The sequence below is a fragment of the Antechinus flavipes genome, chromosome 3, assembly GCF_016432865.1.
Source record: "Antechinus flavipes isolate AdamAnt ecotype Samford, QLD, Australia chromosome 3, AdamAnt_v2, whole genome shotgun sequence".
Taxonomy (NCBI): Eukaryota; Metazoa; Chordata; class Mammalia; order Dasyuromorphia; family Dasyuridae; genus Antechinus; species Antechinus flavipes.
In genome coordinates this window covers 248514474-248532814 of record NC_067400.1, presented here as the reverse complement: position 1 = coordinate 248532814, position 18341 = coordinate 248514474, and the positions used below count along the sequence as shown (strand labels likewise).

Genomic DNA, 18341 nt, shown 5'->3' with positions numbered 1-18341 from the left:
GAATTCTGAGAAAAGACTATCAAATTTGTCAATTAGAAAGTCAATGATAATATTGGAGAAGTTTCAGTGAAGTGAGAAGTCCATGAGAGTCCATGAAGATAGTTAATGGTGACAGATTTTTCTAAGAATTTTGCTGAGAAAAGGAGAAGAAATGTTAGGCGGGCAATTGAGAGAATGGTAGCATATGGTAAAAGTTTTTAAAAGATCAGAGAAACAACAACAACAACAAAGATTGGAGAAATCCAAGTATTTTTTAGGATAGCAAGGAGATAAAAAGGAGATAGGCAAGAGTTGAAGATTAGAGAGATGGGCAGTGAGATTTAGGGTGAATCTTCTGGAGAAACTAGGAACCAGAATTCTGCATTAGCAAGGATAAAAGTCTGTTGTTTGTTTTCCCTCTGATGAATGGGAGTTAGAGAAACTTGACATAAGTCATGTTTCTCAAGTAAAAGTCATTTTTACTACAATATTGTAGTAAATTATGTAAGTTACATCAAGATACAATTATGTAAGTTACATAAAGATACAATTATCATTTTGAACAAATCCAAACAAAAAAAATCTAGATTCAGTTAAGAAACATTTATCAATTATTTGTTTCCACCCTGAAACACCCATCAAAATTTCTCTCTGATTTGTGATATTCTTCAATTTCTTCTTCAGATCATGAGCCAATTAAGCAATTCTTTGGTTAGTATTTCTGATACTATTTCTTCTGAGCTATAGAGCATCAACATAAATCATTTTCTCAATTAGCTATATTAGAAACAAAGGAAAACACCATTTCTAAGCAGCGTGGTCAGCCTGAGATTTTTAAGATGACTGCTCTGGGCAATTCTTTCTTTCCCTGGAAATTTTGACCTGTGATTTTTTTCTAATTCCTTAATCAATAAAAAAATCTTTAAGTAAATGTATTTTTAAATATATTTCTAACTACCCTAATGCTTCTATTTCTCTCTCTCTCTCTCTCTCTCTCTCTCTTTCTCTTGTTTCCCCTCTCCTCTATGGTTCAGGACTTCCTTATTTAGTTATTTATAGAACTAGTGAAAATAATTTTCAACATAGTACAAAAATTTTAATCATTCTTTTCTTTTGAATGATCCTTCATGCAAAGGAATGAGAAATTTTCATTGCCAGGCAAACTATTTTATATTGGAAGTACTTTTATTAATCATCCATGTTCTCTAAATTGTTTCATCACAGAATAAGAAAATTAGTTAAAAAAAACAGAATGAACTATGACTCATTATGTAACCATTTCAGAAACAGTAATAAATGAGTCTAGAGAAGTAAAAGAACAATTTGATAAAGAGAGAGAAAATAAATTACCCGTAAGGTAAATCCTGTAAAGTGAAGATAGGATGGGGAAATAGTAGGAGAGAAGATGTTGAGGTTAGAGGTGGGAAGAACAAATAAAACAAACGAATAAAAAAATTGCATACTCATTCAAGATAATCCCTTCCTCCTTTTCTTGCCCCCAAAAAAGCTTTGAGCCAGCAGCCAGGGAAATAGACAATAAGGGGCCTTCAGCAGCCACAATATAACTATGTCTGGCCTATCCTCTGTCCTTTCTTTCACTATGTATTGTCTATTTGCTAGTGAAATAGTGAAGTTTATGAAAGTGTGAACTTGGAAGAAGCCCTTCAATAGCCACCTCAAAATCATTGCAGCTTTCATCTGCCTCCCTTCTTTCCAAACCACACCAGGTCCTCAATAGCTGCAATTGAGTGGATAGAAAAATGAAGTTTAAAGCTAATAACTCCAGGAAGAGGCCTCATGAAGCCAAAGTTTCCTCTAGTTCACTTTGTCACATAGTGGAGGATGACATTCTTCATTCCAGAAAGGATTTAGACATGCTTCTTTTTTATGATCAAATATCAGAATTGTATTTTTACCTTTGGTAAAAAGTTTAAAAAAAAAAGACTATGTCTGATAAATGAACATATTCAGAATATTTTATTTAACATTCTTCTTTTCTGTTTTTTAATGAAGTTTTTTTTTATTTTCAAAACATATGCAAGGATAATTTTTTCAACATTGACCCTTGAAAAACCCTGTGTTCTAATTTTTCTCCCCCTTCTCCCCACTCCCTCCCCTAGATGGCATGTAATCTAATATATGTTAAACATGGTAAAAAATATATGTTAAATCCAAAATAGCCATACCTATTTATATAATTATTTTGCTGCACAAAAAAAGGTCAGATCAAAAAATAAAAAAAATGACAAAGAAAATAAAATGCAAGCAAACTACAACAAAAAGAGTGAAATGCTATGTTGTGATCTACATCCAATTCCCACAGTCCTCTCTCTGGGATGAGTCTGAATCACAGTATGGCTATTTATTCCTGCTGGGCACTGTATGTGTCCTCTTGGATATGACACTAATTGGAAAAGATCTAGGAGTATATTGAGGGCAACTAGGTGGCTCAGTGTATGGAACACTAAGCCTTGAGTCAGGAAGGCTTTCATTCAAATCCAGGCATATATAGGTGATAGTCATCTGATCCTGGGCAAGTCACTTAACCCTTGTTTACCTCAGTTTCCTCATCTGTAAAATGGGTATAATAATGACTCCTATTTCCAGTGCATGTTTTGAGGCTCAAAAAGTTTTTATCTAAGTAGATTATTATCTAACTAATTAGATTTGTAAAGTACTTAGCTATATCAATGTTTTTTTTTATTTTAATGAATTTTTGCACTTTCTGTGTAATCTATAACTCTAAATAAAGTTTGTTCTGTATCCAATAACCTTGAGTATTCATATGAATCCTGGAGGTTCTTTCAACCATATCTGTGAAACATAAACATTAGGGATCTCCTGAGATTATCCATAGTAAAGTCTAGGCATGAGCATAGTGGGCAAAAAAAAGTGATTTTTTAAAAAAATCTATTCATATCATTCCAGAGTATGAAGTGTTATCTTTTGAATTATATTTGTGGCTTTTTCTTTATGTTTTTGTTTTATGTTACCGTGTGTGTGTGTGTGTGTGTGTGTGTGTGTGTGTGTTTATGTTTTCTAGAGGTTCTTACTGACTAATGACCTTTAGACACAGAATTCAGCATTTAATTATATCTCAAAGTCACTGACAAGCATATTTTTGCCAATGCCTTCTGAGTCCTTCTCTGTTCTCTGAATTGTGTCTCCATCAGAAATCACAGAACCGTGGCACCCTGACAGCTGTGACAACTCAAACATTTCAGCATATCTTTAAAATATCATTATTACTCTATACTATATTCTCAAACTCTTGTCCTAAGAGTTATAGCCTATATTTCTTTTTTGGATTTTCAATCTACTGTATGTATAGGTATTTTTTTTTCTTTCCTGAATTCTTAACTCCATCTTCCTTCTCTGTACTTGCTTTTTCTCTTTGAACAATTAAGACATATTAGAGTAAATTCTCTATGCAAATTATTGTTAATGAATAAGGAGTTTTATGTTTATCCTTGAATTCAAATTTCCCCAAATTAATTAAAGTAACTTTTTTAATGCAGTGTGTTCAATACATTTTAAGGAAAGACCTCTTTCTTTGAAAGATAGTTATTGAGAAAAGTATTCCCTAACAAGTTATAGGCAAGGTTAAAGGATCATAGAATTTAGAAATAGAATGGACCTTGGAAGTGAATGTAGTTCAACCCTAGTCTCATTTTGTAGAAGATAAAATATAAAACCTAGACAGGTTTTTATACATGTCTACATGTATAAATTCATGTTTATACTCATACAAGAAACTGTAAGTATCAAAAAGTAGAACCAAGATTAACTTGGATCCTCTTCAAAATGTACAGAGTGGGCCATGTTAAGGAATGCAAAAACTAGTTATGAGATCTAATAAATGATCTGAAACCTACAGACATTTTTGAATAGAAATAAGTTTCAATAAATTGAAACTGGCATTCTCATAGGAAAGAAAGTCTTTGAGTATGCTTAGGAAGGATGAAACCAGCATAGAATTCTCTGAGTGAGGAAACTCTAGGGAGAGTAAATGACAGAATGATTTTCGATAATCAGAATCTGAAAACAACTGGTCTTTCAGAACAACAATGGGAACAGAGGGATCATAGCTACAGCCTAATTATCTTGGGTCTTCAAAAAGATCTGAGATGGATATTGTCTATTTTATTCAGTTAATAAATTGTGCCATCTCTGGATAGATTGTGAAAAAAAGGAGACAGAAGTATAGAACTTACAAAGTTTCAAAGGGTAAACGTCAGTGTATAATCTAGATTTCAAATAGGACAGAAATCAAACCAAGTCAGTACAATCCATCCAAAAGTGAGTAGGAGCAGAGAATAATCTAGCATAGAGTACCAATCCAGAAACTGAAGTTGAAGATGTAGCTAACCAGAGGAAAACATGAGACACAATGAAGAAATACTATAAAGTAAGACAAATCCAAAAGGTAAAGAGTAATTTAACAACATGTACAGATAAGATCTTAAAGAAAGAAAATGGCATTAATTACAAGAATTGATGAGGGTAAAATGAAAAAAAAAGCTGAAAAAAATGAATTTAGATGCCTGAAGAAAAAAATGGAAGCTTAATAAATACTTTAAAATAGAATGTGAAAATCTTTTGTAATGAACTACCTGAAAATTTAATATAGCAAATAAAATTTAACAATTCCATGAACCAACAAAAAATAGTAGAACAAAGTCAAACTATTGAATAAATAGAAAAATAACTGACCTGAAAAACTGATTCAGAAAAGTAAATTTAAGAATCATCAGACTTCTTGAAAACCATGATTATACAAAAAAAAACTGATTACCCTATATTGATGAAATCATAAGAATATATTACTTAGAATGATTGGAATCAGAGAGTAATTTGAGAATAGAAAGAATGTACTAATTATCTTCTGAAAGAAACCCCAAATTAGAACTATTTAATCATGTATTAGCTAAAATTCACAGCTTTCAGGTCAAAGTAAAAGTATTGCAAGCGGGCAGGAAGAAAGAATTAGATTTTCTTTAAAAACCATATATACATAAGACAATGCTACAATTACCATAGATGAAAGGAAATTTTAGAATATGATATTCTTAAAAGACAAAAGAGCAAGCAAAAATAGCTTGCCCTGAAAAACTAACTATGACCCAAAAGGGAAAAATTGGCTTTTAATAAATATTAAAATATTCTAGTCAAAAGGCAAAGAGCTAAGTAGAATTTTGAAACTCCAACTTAGAAAATAAGAGAAATAAATTACATTGGAGCAATTACAAGTTGTTACATAATGATGAAATATTTAACTTGCTAATAGGAAGAAAAGAAACATTACATTTAGTATCCTACTATCTTTAAAGATCACAAATGGAATTAAAAAGTCAAACACAGAATTTAGATATTGTTTAACTATATTTTCATGATATAAAAGAGAGGAAAAAGGAAAAGAAATACACTAAGGAAAAAGTGAGAACTTACTATTACTCATACTTAGGATGAGTGAATAGCAAATAGCCATATAAATAGGGTTAGGAAGAGCTCTGTATCACATAATCCTCACCATTAATCTGAATTAGACAAAAGAAAGTTGAACACATATTAACACACACACACATGTAAAAAGAGAGAGAGAGACAGTTTGCTGTATGAATACATTAAAACTCAACAGAAAAATTGATAGAGACAAAGAAAAGATGGGATTAAGAGGGAGAGCAAAACTGAGGAGAGAATCATCACCAAAAAGATCAAACTTCAACTCCAAAGAGTAAATTATAAAAACAAGATTAAAATAAGAGAAAAAAGGGTAAAAAAAATAGTGATCTGAATTAGGTGAAGAAAAATAGGGAATAAATATGACTTTTAGTTTCAGTTAAGTTGTCATTCTGCATCAGTAGGGAAAGTTATTGTACTAGAATTCCCTCATACTGATGAAATAAAATTTTAGTAACTTCTATGTTACAACCATGGAGCTCAAATTATTGTTAAATTGCTTTTACCTTTTCACAGAGGTAAAACTAAATAGATAATAATTCGTTCTACATTTGAATATTTTAAAAGTTATATCAATTCTCAAGAGTTAAGATAGAGAAATAATAGCTATTCATGTTATTTGTTGCAAATGTTTATTGTAATGATGTTATAAAAATGCATTGGTCAAATTTTATTTTCTTTAAATTCATTAGATTATTAAATGATTTTGTGCTGAATGCCATAAGTTCATTCATAATTAAATATAGCAAGCATAATACCTTTTTTTTTCCTGAACTTATGTAAACAGAGCCCAGATGGCCATATTGAAGTCAAAGGGCAACATGGAAGATCGTTACTGCACATTAAAGATGTGAAGTTGTCAGATTCAGGGAGATATGACTGTGAAGCTGCAAGTAGAATTGGTGGGCACCAAAAAAGCATGTACCTTGATATTGAATGTAAGTTATTCATATTTTGTATCTTTTTTAAAAATACAGATTATATTTAGAAATAGACAAAGTTTGAGTGAAAAGTCAAAATAATAATTTAATAGTGTAGCATAGTAAAGGAAAAATATTCTTTCAGATTTAATAAGCAGATATATAATGGACACATTTTGATATTTAAAATGTTACATATTTTAGAAACTTTTCCCTTTCCCTAGGTTTTTTCATTGACAAATGGTTTGAAAATACTGTGTAACTTTAATTGTAGATCTTGAATTGAATTGGAATCGGTTTACATTTTAGTTTTTACTATTTAACAATTCCTCTATTTTAAAATTTGAGGTTTTTTCCCTAATCCTCTTAATCATACATTCTAATTGATTGGAACCCTTTTCAATAATACTATTACTTGTGTTAAATATTTTAAATTTATTTGGGAAATATGATGGAAATGTTAATACAAAGAAAAAAGCCACTTATTTTTATTTATCAACTATATTTTGAGATTTTAATACTCAGTTTGCTTAAGTACTAAGTAATGTTACCCAAAAAAATATAATGAAATAGATATCTGTAATCTGGAAAAGGAGTAACTGGGAAGTATTCTGAACATTTATAGCATATGTAAAGGAACTTAAACATAATGTGAGATTTTAGAAATAGCTAAGAGGGAGTAAAAAGTTTGGCAGACATAAGAATGATTATCAATCTTTATTTGATAGAAAGATAAATGAATATGTAATAATAGTAAATGTTAAAATATGTGATTCTAGACTTTTAAGCCTGTGTAGTCTGCTCAGAATTTTCGGCATTATTTTGTTATTTAGAAGAACCCAATTTTGTTGATGACAAGGCATAAAAGTTTTTTATTCAATAGTTTTAAATTAGGTTTCCTCTTGTGATATATTCAAACACTGTTAAACACGTTAAAGCACTGGTGGAAGTAGGACAAAAGAATTTAATTTGCTTGGTATGTTTGTATCTTAACATTATTTTTTCAGATTTTTTTTTTTACTCTAAGGGGAAATGGATTGGCACTCCCCACATGGTACATGCTTAGTGATAGACTTGCAAAGAACAAATCCATGTAGCACACACTGAGTTGAACCTGTACAATGAGCACTTCTGATGACTGATGTACTCTAGCCTCTCGCTTTCAGAAGTGGCCATAACTCAATTTCTGCTCTATGGGCAAATTCCATCAGAAGATGAGTCATTGGAAGTGGCTTGGGTATAAGTTCAGCTTATTATTCCAAACCATTGCCCCTCCTCACCTTTTACACTGACTTAAAAGGTGCTTTCTATTCATTTCAGAAAATATAGCTATATAAATATGAAACTGAAACAAGCTTAACCTAATTTTAAATGTTCAATTTTCCATTTATTTTTATACTTTCACATCCCAAATTGGAATATATTAATGGTATTATAATATGTAATAATTAACAAAAGTCAAGAATAGTTATTAACATAAAATTAGTGCTTAATTCATTAACATAGTTTAAAAAGTTTGATAAAGATAACAATATATATAATATATACGTCTTGATTTAATGTGTTGTTTGGAATTGGGATTGTAAATTTCAAAAATATTGGAAAATTGCTCATTATTTTATAAAATGAATTATGTGATGATGAGATTTGTAAAACTTATGGGGAGAATATGGACTGAAACAGAAGAAAGAAAAAAATGTAGAATTTTGGCACATTTTAAATTTCCTTCTATTAATTTGACAGTGAAATAGTAGATTTGATTTAAATCACATTTAAAATATTGATTTAAATTACACAAATAATTTAGAAGGAAATAAGGTCTTTCTAAACTCTTTATTCATTAAAAAAAAATGTGAAAAATACATATTTTCCCTTAAATCTTTCAGTGTCCAGTACTATAATGGAAGGATGAAGGCCAATCTTGTGACAGATTAGGTCATAATATTTATTATCATAACCATATAAACCACAAGGCCATAACAACTGGAAGAAGATAGACCAAGAAAGGATACAGTTATAATAGTCCTAGTTGTGCCATGAACCAGATGTAATGCTTAATCTCTTTGGACCTCAGTGAACCTGAGGCCCTGCTGCTGGGGCCCATAGGGGCTAAGGTTCTGTTCTACTTTTTTTTCTACTACAGTAGCACAAACATGCAATCTAATTCAGTCCTAGAGGAACCTGAATGTAATAAGTTAGACTCCCTATTCTCAAAATTATTAGAGTATTAAATCTTCTACCTCATAATTCCTGAGACAAATTCAATTATAATAAATTAGATGATGGCTCATACCAAGAAAATCCCCCAAAGGGGAAGAGTAGTGGGAAAAAAATACACAGTATAAAATATTAATCAGGTAGAAGCCAAGTAATTTGTTCTTACACACAAAAGGAATGCTTTTCCTTTCCTTCATTAATAGAAGAGGATGCAGTAAACTTTAACTAGGATTATTGGGAGGATGATAGTAAACTTTATCAGAACATAAAGTCAGATCAACAAGCATTTATTAAGTCTCTGTGTTCCAGGCTTATTAGTTAAACACTGATGATACAAAGAAAAACCAAAACAGTTCCTACCTTAAAGGACTCCCGTTCTTATTAATGAGAGATAACATGCAAACAACTATGTGTAAACAAGATAGATGGGTAAACATAATTTATATGTGCTTCATATCTATTCATATCCATCTCTTCATGACCCATTTGGTGTTTTCTTGGCAAAAATACTAGAGTGGTTTGCCTTTTTCATCTTCAATTAATTTTTTTAAATAGATGAATATACTGAAGCAAATAGGGTTAAGTCACTCGCCCAGAGTCATACAATTAGTAAGTGTCTGGGGCTGGGTTTGAGCTCATCTCCCTGACTCTAGGTCTACTGTACCAGCTACCTGCCTACATGTGTGCATATACACATACAGATACAGAAACCAATATCTACACACACATAAATATATAATATATATACACAAACATGTTTACATATATACACTATATACACCCCCACATACATACATATATATATATATATACACCCTCATATATTTTAGTTCTTAGGATCTAATCTTGTTCCTTTGGCAAAATTAAATTTACTACTCTACTACAATTCAAAACATTTACATCTTTATCATATTGTGTTTTTGTCCTAATTGTCCTATATGCTATCTTTAGATCATCTAGAAAGAATGAAATACTTTGCCTAATTCTATACATAAATATATAGCTATTATAGATATGATTTAATATGATATATAATATTACATAATATAAAACGTTATGTATAATTTAGTAGACACAAATTTAGAATAGTAAAATTTAAAACAGTAAAATTTTTCATACTTGCATCCTATTAGAGTAACTCAGAGAGCTTGAATATTACAACAGAATTCATCATATAAAAACTTCTACACTTCCCCTACCCTTGTTATAGAAGTTTGCTACATGGACATGGTTACCAAAACTGACCTGACATATAACAGGATAAAGCTTCTTTAAATCTATTTGATTCCAGGTAAGAGTCATAGTTAACCTTTATTTTGGAATGACCAATCATATAAAAAAGTTCCACATTGTGCACAGAGAAAAATCAATCAGAAGGAAAATATTCTGTTGAGAAAGGAGACAGCACAATGGGGAAACTGAACTGAATCATAACACTTACAATATCATCCTCTCAACTTTTCCAGGCATAGATCTATACCAGTGCTCAGATTGTACTCCCTTCAAACAGCACCTGGTATTTACCTTAAATGATGGGTTACTGACTCACTGACAATTCAGTCATATTTGAAATCAAAACTCAGAATACTATCAAATTAGGGCCACACGTGATTTTACTTCAGATGATTGAATTAGGTATAATTATATTTTTTATGTTCTATAATAAAACAGTTAACAATAAAAACATAAAAGCTTTTTATTACTCATCCTTTCTAATATGTCTATGTTAGTGCAGAAATCTGTCATTAGAAAACAAGAAAAATGAAAATCATAAATCTGGGATGTGTTGATATTAAGTTGGCTCAAAGATGTAACTTCAATATATACTATTCCAGGTATACAAATATTTTTCATACACAATGATGATGTATCAAGCAAAAAAATCACTTTTTATAAAATAAATTTGTAAACCCTCTATTTCAGCTGTAGATCTTCATTTCTTATTAATCTCATAATTTTAGAACTCTATAATATTCTCCCAGCAACTTCTCACAGAATTTATAATATTTATAACCTCAAACAAGACTAAAGATCTAGGAGAATAAAAATCTGGCAAGTCCACAAAGAACTTCTCAAATATTTACCAAATATGTAGTATTTTCCCAAACTCTAAGTAATTGCATAATCATTAGCATTCATTTTATATAAATTATACACTATTAATTACATGATATTTTTAAAAACCATGATAGCAAGTCTCTACCACAAAAGGAGTTGATTTTCCAACAATAGAATTGTAAGACTCTCTGGATATCAATTTCCAATTAACACATTTCTTATAAAATTCCCATGGATTCCACTATAATCTCCATGAAGATACATCTCAGCTTTATTTGTCCAGCTCTGAAATTTCTCTTAATCTCATGTTTCATCTTCAGATGTCTATTAGACATTTCCAGTTGTTATGTTTCAGGATATTTTCACCTTAACATGTCCAAAACTAAAATCATTTTTCCTCCCCTCTTCCTTATTGCTCTACTATCATGGAGTCATCTCTTCTTTAGGTTTTCTTATATATCCCTTTCTCTCTTCTGAAACTTTCACTACTCCTTTACAGACCCTCATTATCTCATACCTGGACTATTTCAGTAGCCAGATTGATCTCTGCCTCCAATCCATCCTCTACTCAGCTATCAAGTTACTCTTTGTACAATGCAATTCTGACCATGTCCTTCAATTTAATCACCTCCAGTATCTCTATACTGCCTCCAGGACTGAATATAAAATCCTGTGTTTGGCTTTTAAAGCCCTCTCTCTAACCTTATGTCTTTCTATAGTTCTTAGAGCTTTTTTTTCCTCTTCCAGATATATATGTCTCCTTAATGTCCTTCACACAAAATTCTCCATATCCTTACTACTCCAGGCACTTTCATTAGCTGTCACCTATACCTGGAACTCTCTTCTCTCCCTTTTCATCTTTGCTTACTAACTTTGAAAATAAAGGCACAAGAAGTGATAGAAATAGATTTTTGAAATAGATTTGGGAGAGTATAGTGGTTGACAACATGGAACAACCATGAGATAAACATCCATCACAGGTTACAAAGGTTTGCCATTTATTTCCTGAAATAGCCTCATAGACTTAATTAACCATAACTAAAGTGCAAGGCAGAGTCAGGTAAGTAAGCAACTTGCTTTTAGAGGGACATGATCTTTTATAGCTCAGAGGAAGGAGGAGGAAATAAAGGCAGGATTTAGGGAGTGACAAATGTGTATAATGAGATGTTGAGACAGATGCTTACAAGGCAGTCTGGGAAAACAGAGTTCCCATCATGGTTCATAAGAGGAGCAGGATAGGCTCATTTTTAGTAATTCCTGATAATAAGCTGGTTTAGAATTCCCATCAGCTTTAAATCAATCATTTAAAATCCTGTCTTCTTCAAGAAGCCATTCTCAGTCTGCCCTAATACTTGTGCTATCCCTCTCTTTGTTTACCTCCAGTTTGGCATGTATATTTATTTGTACTTAGCTGTTTGCATGTTGTCTCCATTATTAAGCTACCAGCTCCCTGAGAGCTTTCTTTGTGTTCCTAGATCTTAGTCAGTGACTGTGACATAATGGGAACTTAATAAATGCTAGATTTTCCCACAATTGTACAACTTTCACAATTCCTAATCTTAGTCATCTTTTCAAATTCTCTGCATGAAGCAAAAACTCAAGAGTTGTTTTTGATTAGTATTCTAACTCTTATAGGTTTGCAATAATTTCAAATGTGTGTTAATCTTTTTAAATTCTTCTTTTGAGAACTATTTGTTTCATATCTTATGACCATTTATTCATTGGGGAATTGTTCTTGGACTTGTGTTAAGTCTCCATATAACTTGAGTATTAGACACTATATGAGATGCAAGTTCCGCTCCCCCCCCGGGGCATTTTCTTTTCCTATCCTATCACTGATGTGTTTATCACAAAAGATTTTCAGTGTCATATAATGAAGATCATTTTATCTTTTTTGATTTTCTCTTTTCTGAGTTTAGTTAGAAACTTACTACATCTTTAAAATTCATGATATGCAGGCAGACATTATTTTTGTATGCTATAAGCTGTTGGTCTAAACTTAATACCTGGAAACTGCTTTCTAGTTTTCCCAAATTCTTGTCTAGCAGAAAGTTCTTCCTTTTAAGTAATTTATCTTCTCAGGTTGATGGGGTTCTTAGCAGCTAGGTGGTATTGTAAACAATCTGGCAGCTAAACTATTCCCTGAAGCAAGAGGAAGAAGTGCTGTTACCGTTATCTCTTTAAGTGGATTTTGATTAGGCCTTTTGTTATCCTAAGTAGGCCTATATTGCAGTAGACCCTGATTGAATTCCTTGCTCAATTCCTAGCATTGACAAACCCTATAGTTTCTGTATCCAAATTATGTTATGATGTCAATGTCTGAAGTTATTTCTCTCATAAAAGAATCTATCTGTACCTTCCTTCATTGCTAACCAGTCAATGCGTAATCTCCCATTTCTTCGCGGGGTCATTAGGGACTGCCTGGTTTATAGTCCCACTTAACATTGCTTGCCTTATGGTATCTTTCCCCAGTTAACTGTGAGTTAATTATTCTCATCTCTCTCCTTGTTAATTTTTAAAACTCTCTTTTGGAACTTAGCATCAATAGCATGATAATAAAACCTCTCCCCAACATTTGCTGGACCATACAGGAGAGCCTGAAACCCAGTATATTTTTAGGGTTCATATTCTTATCAAGATTTATCAGTGAGTTATCAAGTATATTTCCTATTCTTACTTAGTTGAGCTGTTCTCCTGATTTTTTAATTTTTTTTTTACTTTTTAACAAGTATTAGATACTTTTGAAGATACTGATTTATAATACAATTTTGTTGTGGAAATGTTATTCCATCTTTAATTTTATCTCTCTTATTCTTTCCTTTGATATTCTTTTTTTTTTTTTTACTTTTTTTTTTAATACTTTATCTAACCCTATAAGGTATCCTCTTTGTAGGTTAAATGGCACTGTACTAAATCTGTGAATTAATTTAAGTAGCATCATCAGTTTTTAATGCATTAATGTGATCAAATTATGAGCAATGAATATGCATCTATTATTTAATTCAATCTTTACTTCTTTAAACAGTTTAGATATTTAGATAAATCTTGAATGTGCTTTATTACTCATTAGGTTTACTCCCAGATATTTTATGCATTTTTATAGTTTATTTTCCCTTCTTATTGCTTTTTCCTGGAGTTTGTTAAACATACATACATATATACATGCATGCATGCATACATACAGTCAATTTGTCTTGCATACTGCTACTTTACTGAAGCTATTAATTATATGAATGTCTCTGCTGGTACTTCTTGTTTTTTTATGAATAATCAAATAGGGATAATTTTGTCTCTTCTTTGTCTATGTTTATGCCTTTAATTTCTTTCTTTGTATTATTGCTCTCATTAGCATTTCTAGAAACCAAATAGCTATGAGGAGAGGGAGAGATATTATATTATGTTATGTCAGTATGAAATAGATTTCCCAAACAGCAAAAACTATATTCTTCTACCAAGGCAAGGAAATAGTAATCCAGAGCCACCCCTTAGCATAAGGATGCTAGAGCATCCAAAAGGAGAATACAGGGAAAACAAGGTTAAATACATTTCAAGCTGGGGCTAGTCTCAGGTGTGATACAGCCTGGAGACATAATTAAGTAAACTATTTTGCATAACAACTAAAAGTCCATAAAGCAGGTTAGTGTAGGCTTCCCAGTAATGACTTCTGGTCCTAAAGGTGCTCTTTTCTTTTTTAAATTTTTTTCAGTCTTAAAGATGCTCTTTTCTTTTTTTAATTGGTTCTTAAAAAGTCTCTTTGAAGTGGTTTTTGATCACTTTCAAGATATTTGCAGACCTGAGATACAGCAAGGTCAGTTTCTATGTAGCAAGGTAAAAGCTTCTATCATTTGTCAATTGCAAATAATTCTGGATTTTTTATCAAAATGAAGACTTAATGACAATATTTGGAATAACAAGTTAGTCAAAGAACTCTTAAAAATACCTAGAAATAGTTTAACAATTAAATGAAAAAGAATGAGAGTGATGAAAAAATATTCCAAGACTTCTATGATGAAGCTAAAACATTTTCAGAGGAAAATATTGTATTTTTGAATATATAGATAAATAAAATAGAAAAAAAGAAAATATCATGAACTGTTTTCAATTAAAATATAAAATTATAATGCTGGAGAAACTGAGGCAAGATAGAAATTAGAGTTTTTAATATTTTATTTGGGTTTCTGAGATGGAGAAATAGTCTGGAGGCAGAACAGAATCCATTCTGCCTCCAGGGCTGAATTGGATTTTCATCTCAAAGAATCCAGCATTAAATTTGAGATTCCAGTGATTTTTATATGTGGCTCTAAGATCAGGAGACAAAGGCAAAGGGTGGAGTCCAAGCATTGATGAGCCAGGGAATCATCCATTTGGTTTTGACAGGTTGGGGGTAGGACCATAAATTCTGATAAACTGAGAGTGAAAAGGGTAGTCACTAGACATAGAAAGTCTGAAATCTAGAGATGTGTAAGCATATCTCTTAGTAACTCATCTGCAATTTATGGCTTTATGGAATGCTGATGGTCAGGGCTTCTAGCCCTAATTTCTCAGTCCTTATGGTCAGGAAGGGGAGGGTTGAGGCAGAACAGTTCAGGGAAACTGAGGCAGGACAATAAAAGGAAACTATGGCACAACAAAATAAACATTCTAAATAAACATAAATGAGATCATCTTAACTTTTCTTTTAAATAGTATTTTTTTCCTTACATATAAAGACAATTTTAACAATTTTTTGTATAAAATTTTTGAGGTCCAAATTTTTTCCCTTCCTTTTCCTTCCTCCTTCCCTAAAATGAAATATATTATATGTGTGTAAATATGGAAAACATATTCCCATATTAGATTTGTAAAATAAAAACAAAATGAAAGAAAAAAAATTATTTTAAATAAAGTGAAAATAGTTTGATTCAATCTCCATCTAGATTAAAATTAGTTCTCTCTCTGGATATGAATAGTATTTTCCATCATGGATCTTTGAAATTGTCTTAGATCATTGTATTGCTGAGAAGAGCCAAATCAGTTATGGTTGATCAATCAGTATTGCTAATACTGTGTACAATATTCTCCTGTTCCACTCATTTCACTTTTTATCTGTACCTGTAAGTCTTTCCAGGTTTTTCTGAAGACCTCCTGTTCATCATACTCTATATAGCACAATAGTATTCTTTTGTATTTACATTTTACATGTGTTTACATGTACTTACATGTAATACATTTATAACATGTAAATACATTTACATGTATTTACAACTTGTTTGGCCATTTCCCAATTAAAGGTCATCTCCTCAATTTCCAATTCTTTGACATCACAAAAAAAAAAAAAAGAGCTGCTATAAATATTTTTATGCTGTAAGTCCTTTCCCCTTTTTATGATCTTTTTGAGATGTGGACCCTGTAGTGCTATTGTTAGAACGAAGGGTATGCAACTTTGATTGCCCTTTGGGCATAGTTCTAAATTGCTCTCCAGAATGGTTGATTTAGTTCACAACTTCATCAACAATAACTTAGTGTACCAATCTTCCCACATTCTCATTAGTATTCATTAAATGTCTTTTCTACATGTATTAGCCAATCTGATAAGTGATAGTAATTCAGTTATTTCATTCAATTTATTTGATAATTCTCCAATTGATTAATGACTTCTTCTATTTTTTTGATTTACTTCTCCATATATTTAAGAAATAAAACCTTTATCAGAGAATGTGTTGTAAAGATTGTTTTGCAGCTTTCTGTTTTTCTTCTAATGTTGGTTGCATTGATTTTGTTGGTACAAATCCTTTTTAATTTAGTATAATCAAAATTATCCATTTTACATACTATAATGCTTTTTTCTTGTTTGGTTGTAAATTCTTCCCTTGTCCATAGATCTAACAGGTATACTATTCCTTATTACCCTGATTTGCTTAGATATCATCTTTTATATCTAAGTCATGTACGCATTTTGACCTTATCTTGGTATACAGTATAAAATGTTAATCTATACCCAGTTTCTGCCATACTGTTTCCGTTTTTTCCCAGGAATGAAATAGTTGGTTATTATCCCAAAACTGGAATCTTTGGATTTATCAAATACTAGATTACTGTAGTCATTTATTACTGTGCCTTATATGTCTAATCTATTCCACTGATCCACTATTGTATATGTCTTAGCCAGTATCAGATAGTTTTGATGATTACCATTTTATACAGTTTAGAGTGAGATTTGGTATCACTAAGCTATCTTTCTTTGAAGTTTTTGTTTTTCTTATCTCTATAAACTAATCTTGTTGGCTTGATTGTTATGGCACCGAATAAGTAAATTAATTTAGGTAGAATTGTCATTTTTCTTATATTAACTTGATCTACCCATGAGCAACTGATATTTTTCCAGTTGTTTTATCTGAAATTTTATTTGTGTGTTAAGTGTATTATAATTGTGTTCATATAATTCTTGGGTTTGTCCTGGCAAGTAGATTCCCAAATATTTTACATTGTCTACAGTTATTTTAAGTCAGTTTTTTCATTCAGTCTTTTGCTTTGTTGTTGATGATTTATGTGACTTTATTTTGTACTCTGAAACTTTGCCTAAGTGGTTAATTATTTCAAGTAGTTTTTTTTTTTTAAGTTAATTCTCTAGTAATCTCTAAAGTATAATTCTCATATCATCTGGAAAGCATCATAGTTTTGTTTCCTCATTGCCTAGTCTGAATCTTTTAATTTCTTTTTCTTATTGCTAAAGCTAACGTTTCTAGTAAAACTTTGAATAATAGTGGTAATAATGGACATCTTTTTTCCACCTCTAATTTTATTGGGAAGGCTTCTAGCTTATCCTCTTTACACATAAGCTTGCTGATGGCATTAGATAGATACTACTTATCATTTTAGGGAAAGTTCCATTTATTCCTATGATCTCTAATAGGAATTTTTTTATTGTAAGTTGTATTTTATTTTTCATGTGTAAAGATAGTTTTCAACATTCATTTTTTACAAGATTTTGAGTTCCAAATTTTTCTCCCTCCTTTTTTCCTCTTCCCTCCAGCTGTCTAATATAAATTATACATATGCAAGCATGTAAACATATTTCTACATTATCATGTTGTGAAAGAAGAAACAGAAAAAGGAAAAAAGTCACACATTTTAAAAAGTGTAAATAGTTATGTTTCAGTCTGTTTTCAAACTACATAATGTCTTTTCCTGCATGTACATAGCATTTTCCATCATGAGTCTTTTGGAATTGTCTTAGATTATTGTATTGCTGAGAAGAGATAAGTCTATCATAGTTGATTATCACATAATATTTCTGTTATTATGAATGTAGAATCCTGATATGTTCACTTCACTCAGCATCAATTTTTATGTCTTTCCATGTTTTTCTTTTTTTTTTAAATTTTTATTTAATAATTACTTTATATTGACAGAATCCATGCCAGGATAATTTTTTTACAACATTATCCCTTGCACTCATTTCTGTTCCGATTTTTCCCCTTCCTCCCTCCACCCCCTCCCCTAGATGGCAAGCAGTCCTATATATGTTGGATATGTTGCAGTATATCCTAGATACAATATATGTTTGCAGAACCGAACAGTTCTCTTGTTGCACAGGGAGAATTTTTCCATGTTTTTCTAAAAGCTTCCTATTTGTCAAATTTTTTGATTTCTTTTATTTTCAAAATACAAAGACTGTTTTTAACATTCACCCTACAAAAACTTGTGTTCCAAATTTTTCTCCCTCCC

At 31.1% G+C, this 18341-nt stretch overlaps 1 protein-coding gene across 1 annotated transcript in view; it reads left to right on the top strand.

The window, feature by feature from the left end:
- NCAM2 (neural cell adhesion molecule 2) overlaps positions 1-18341 on the top strand; it is a 285546-nt gene that overhangs the window by 123982 nt on the left and 143223 nt on the right. Inside the window, exon 9 of the mRNA XM_051984853.1 lies at positions 6227-6377. Coding sequence (XP_051840813.1) covers positions 6227-6377 — 151 coding nt within the window. The remainder of the gene's footprint in view (positions 1-6226; positions 6378-18341) is intronic.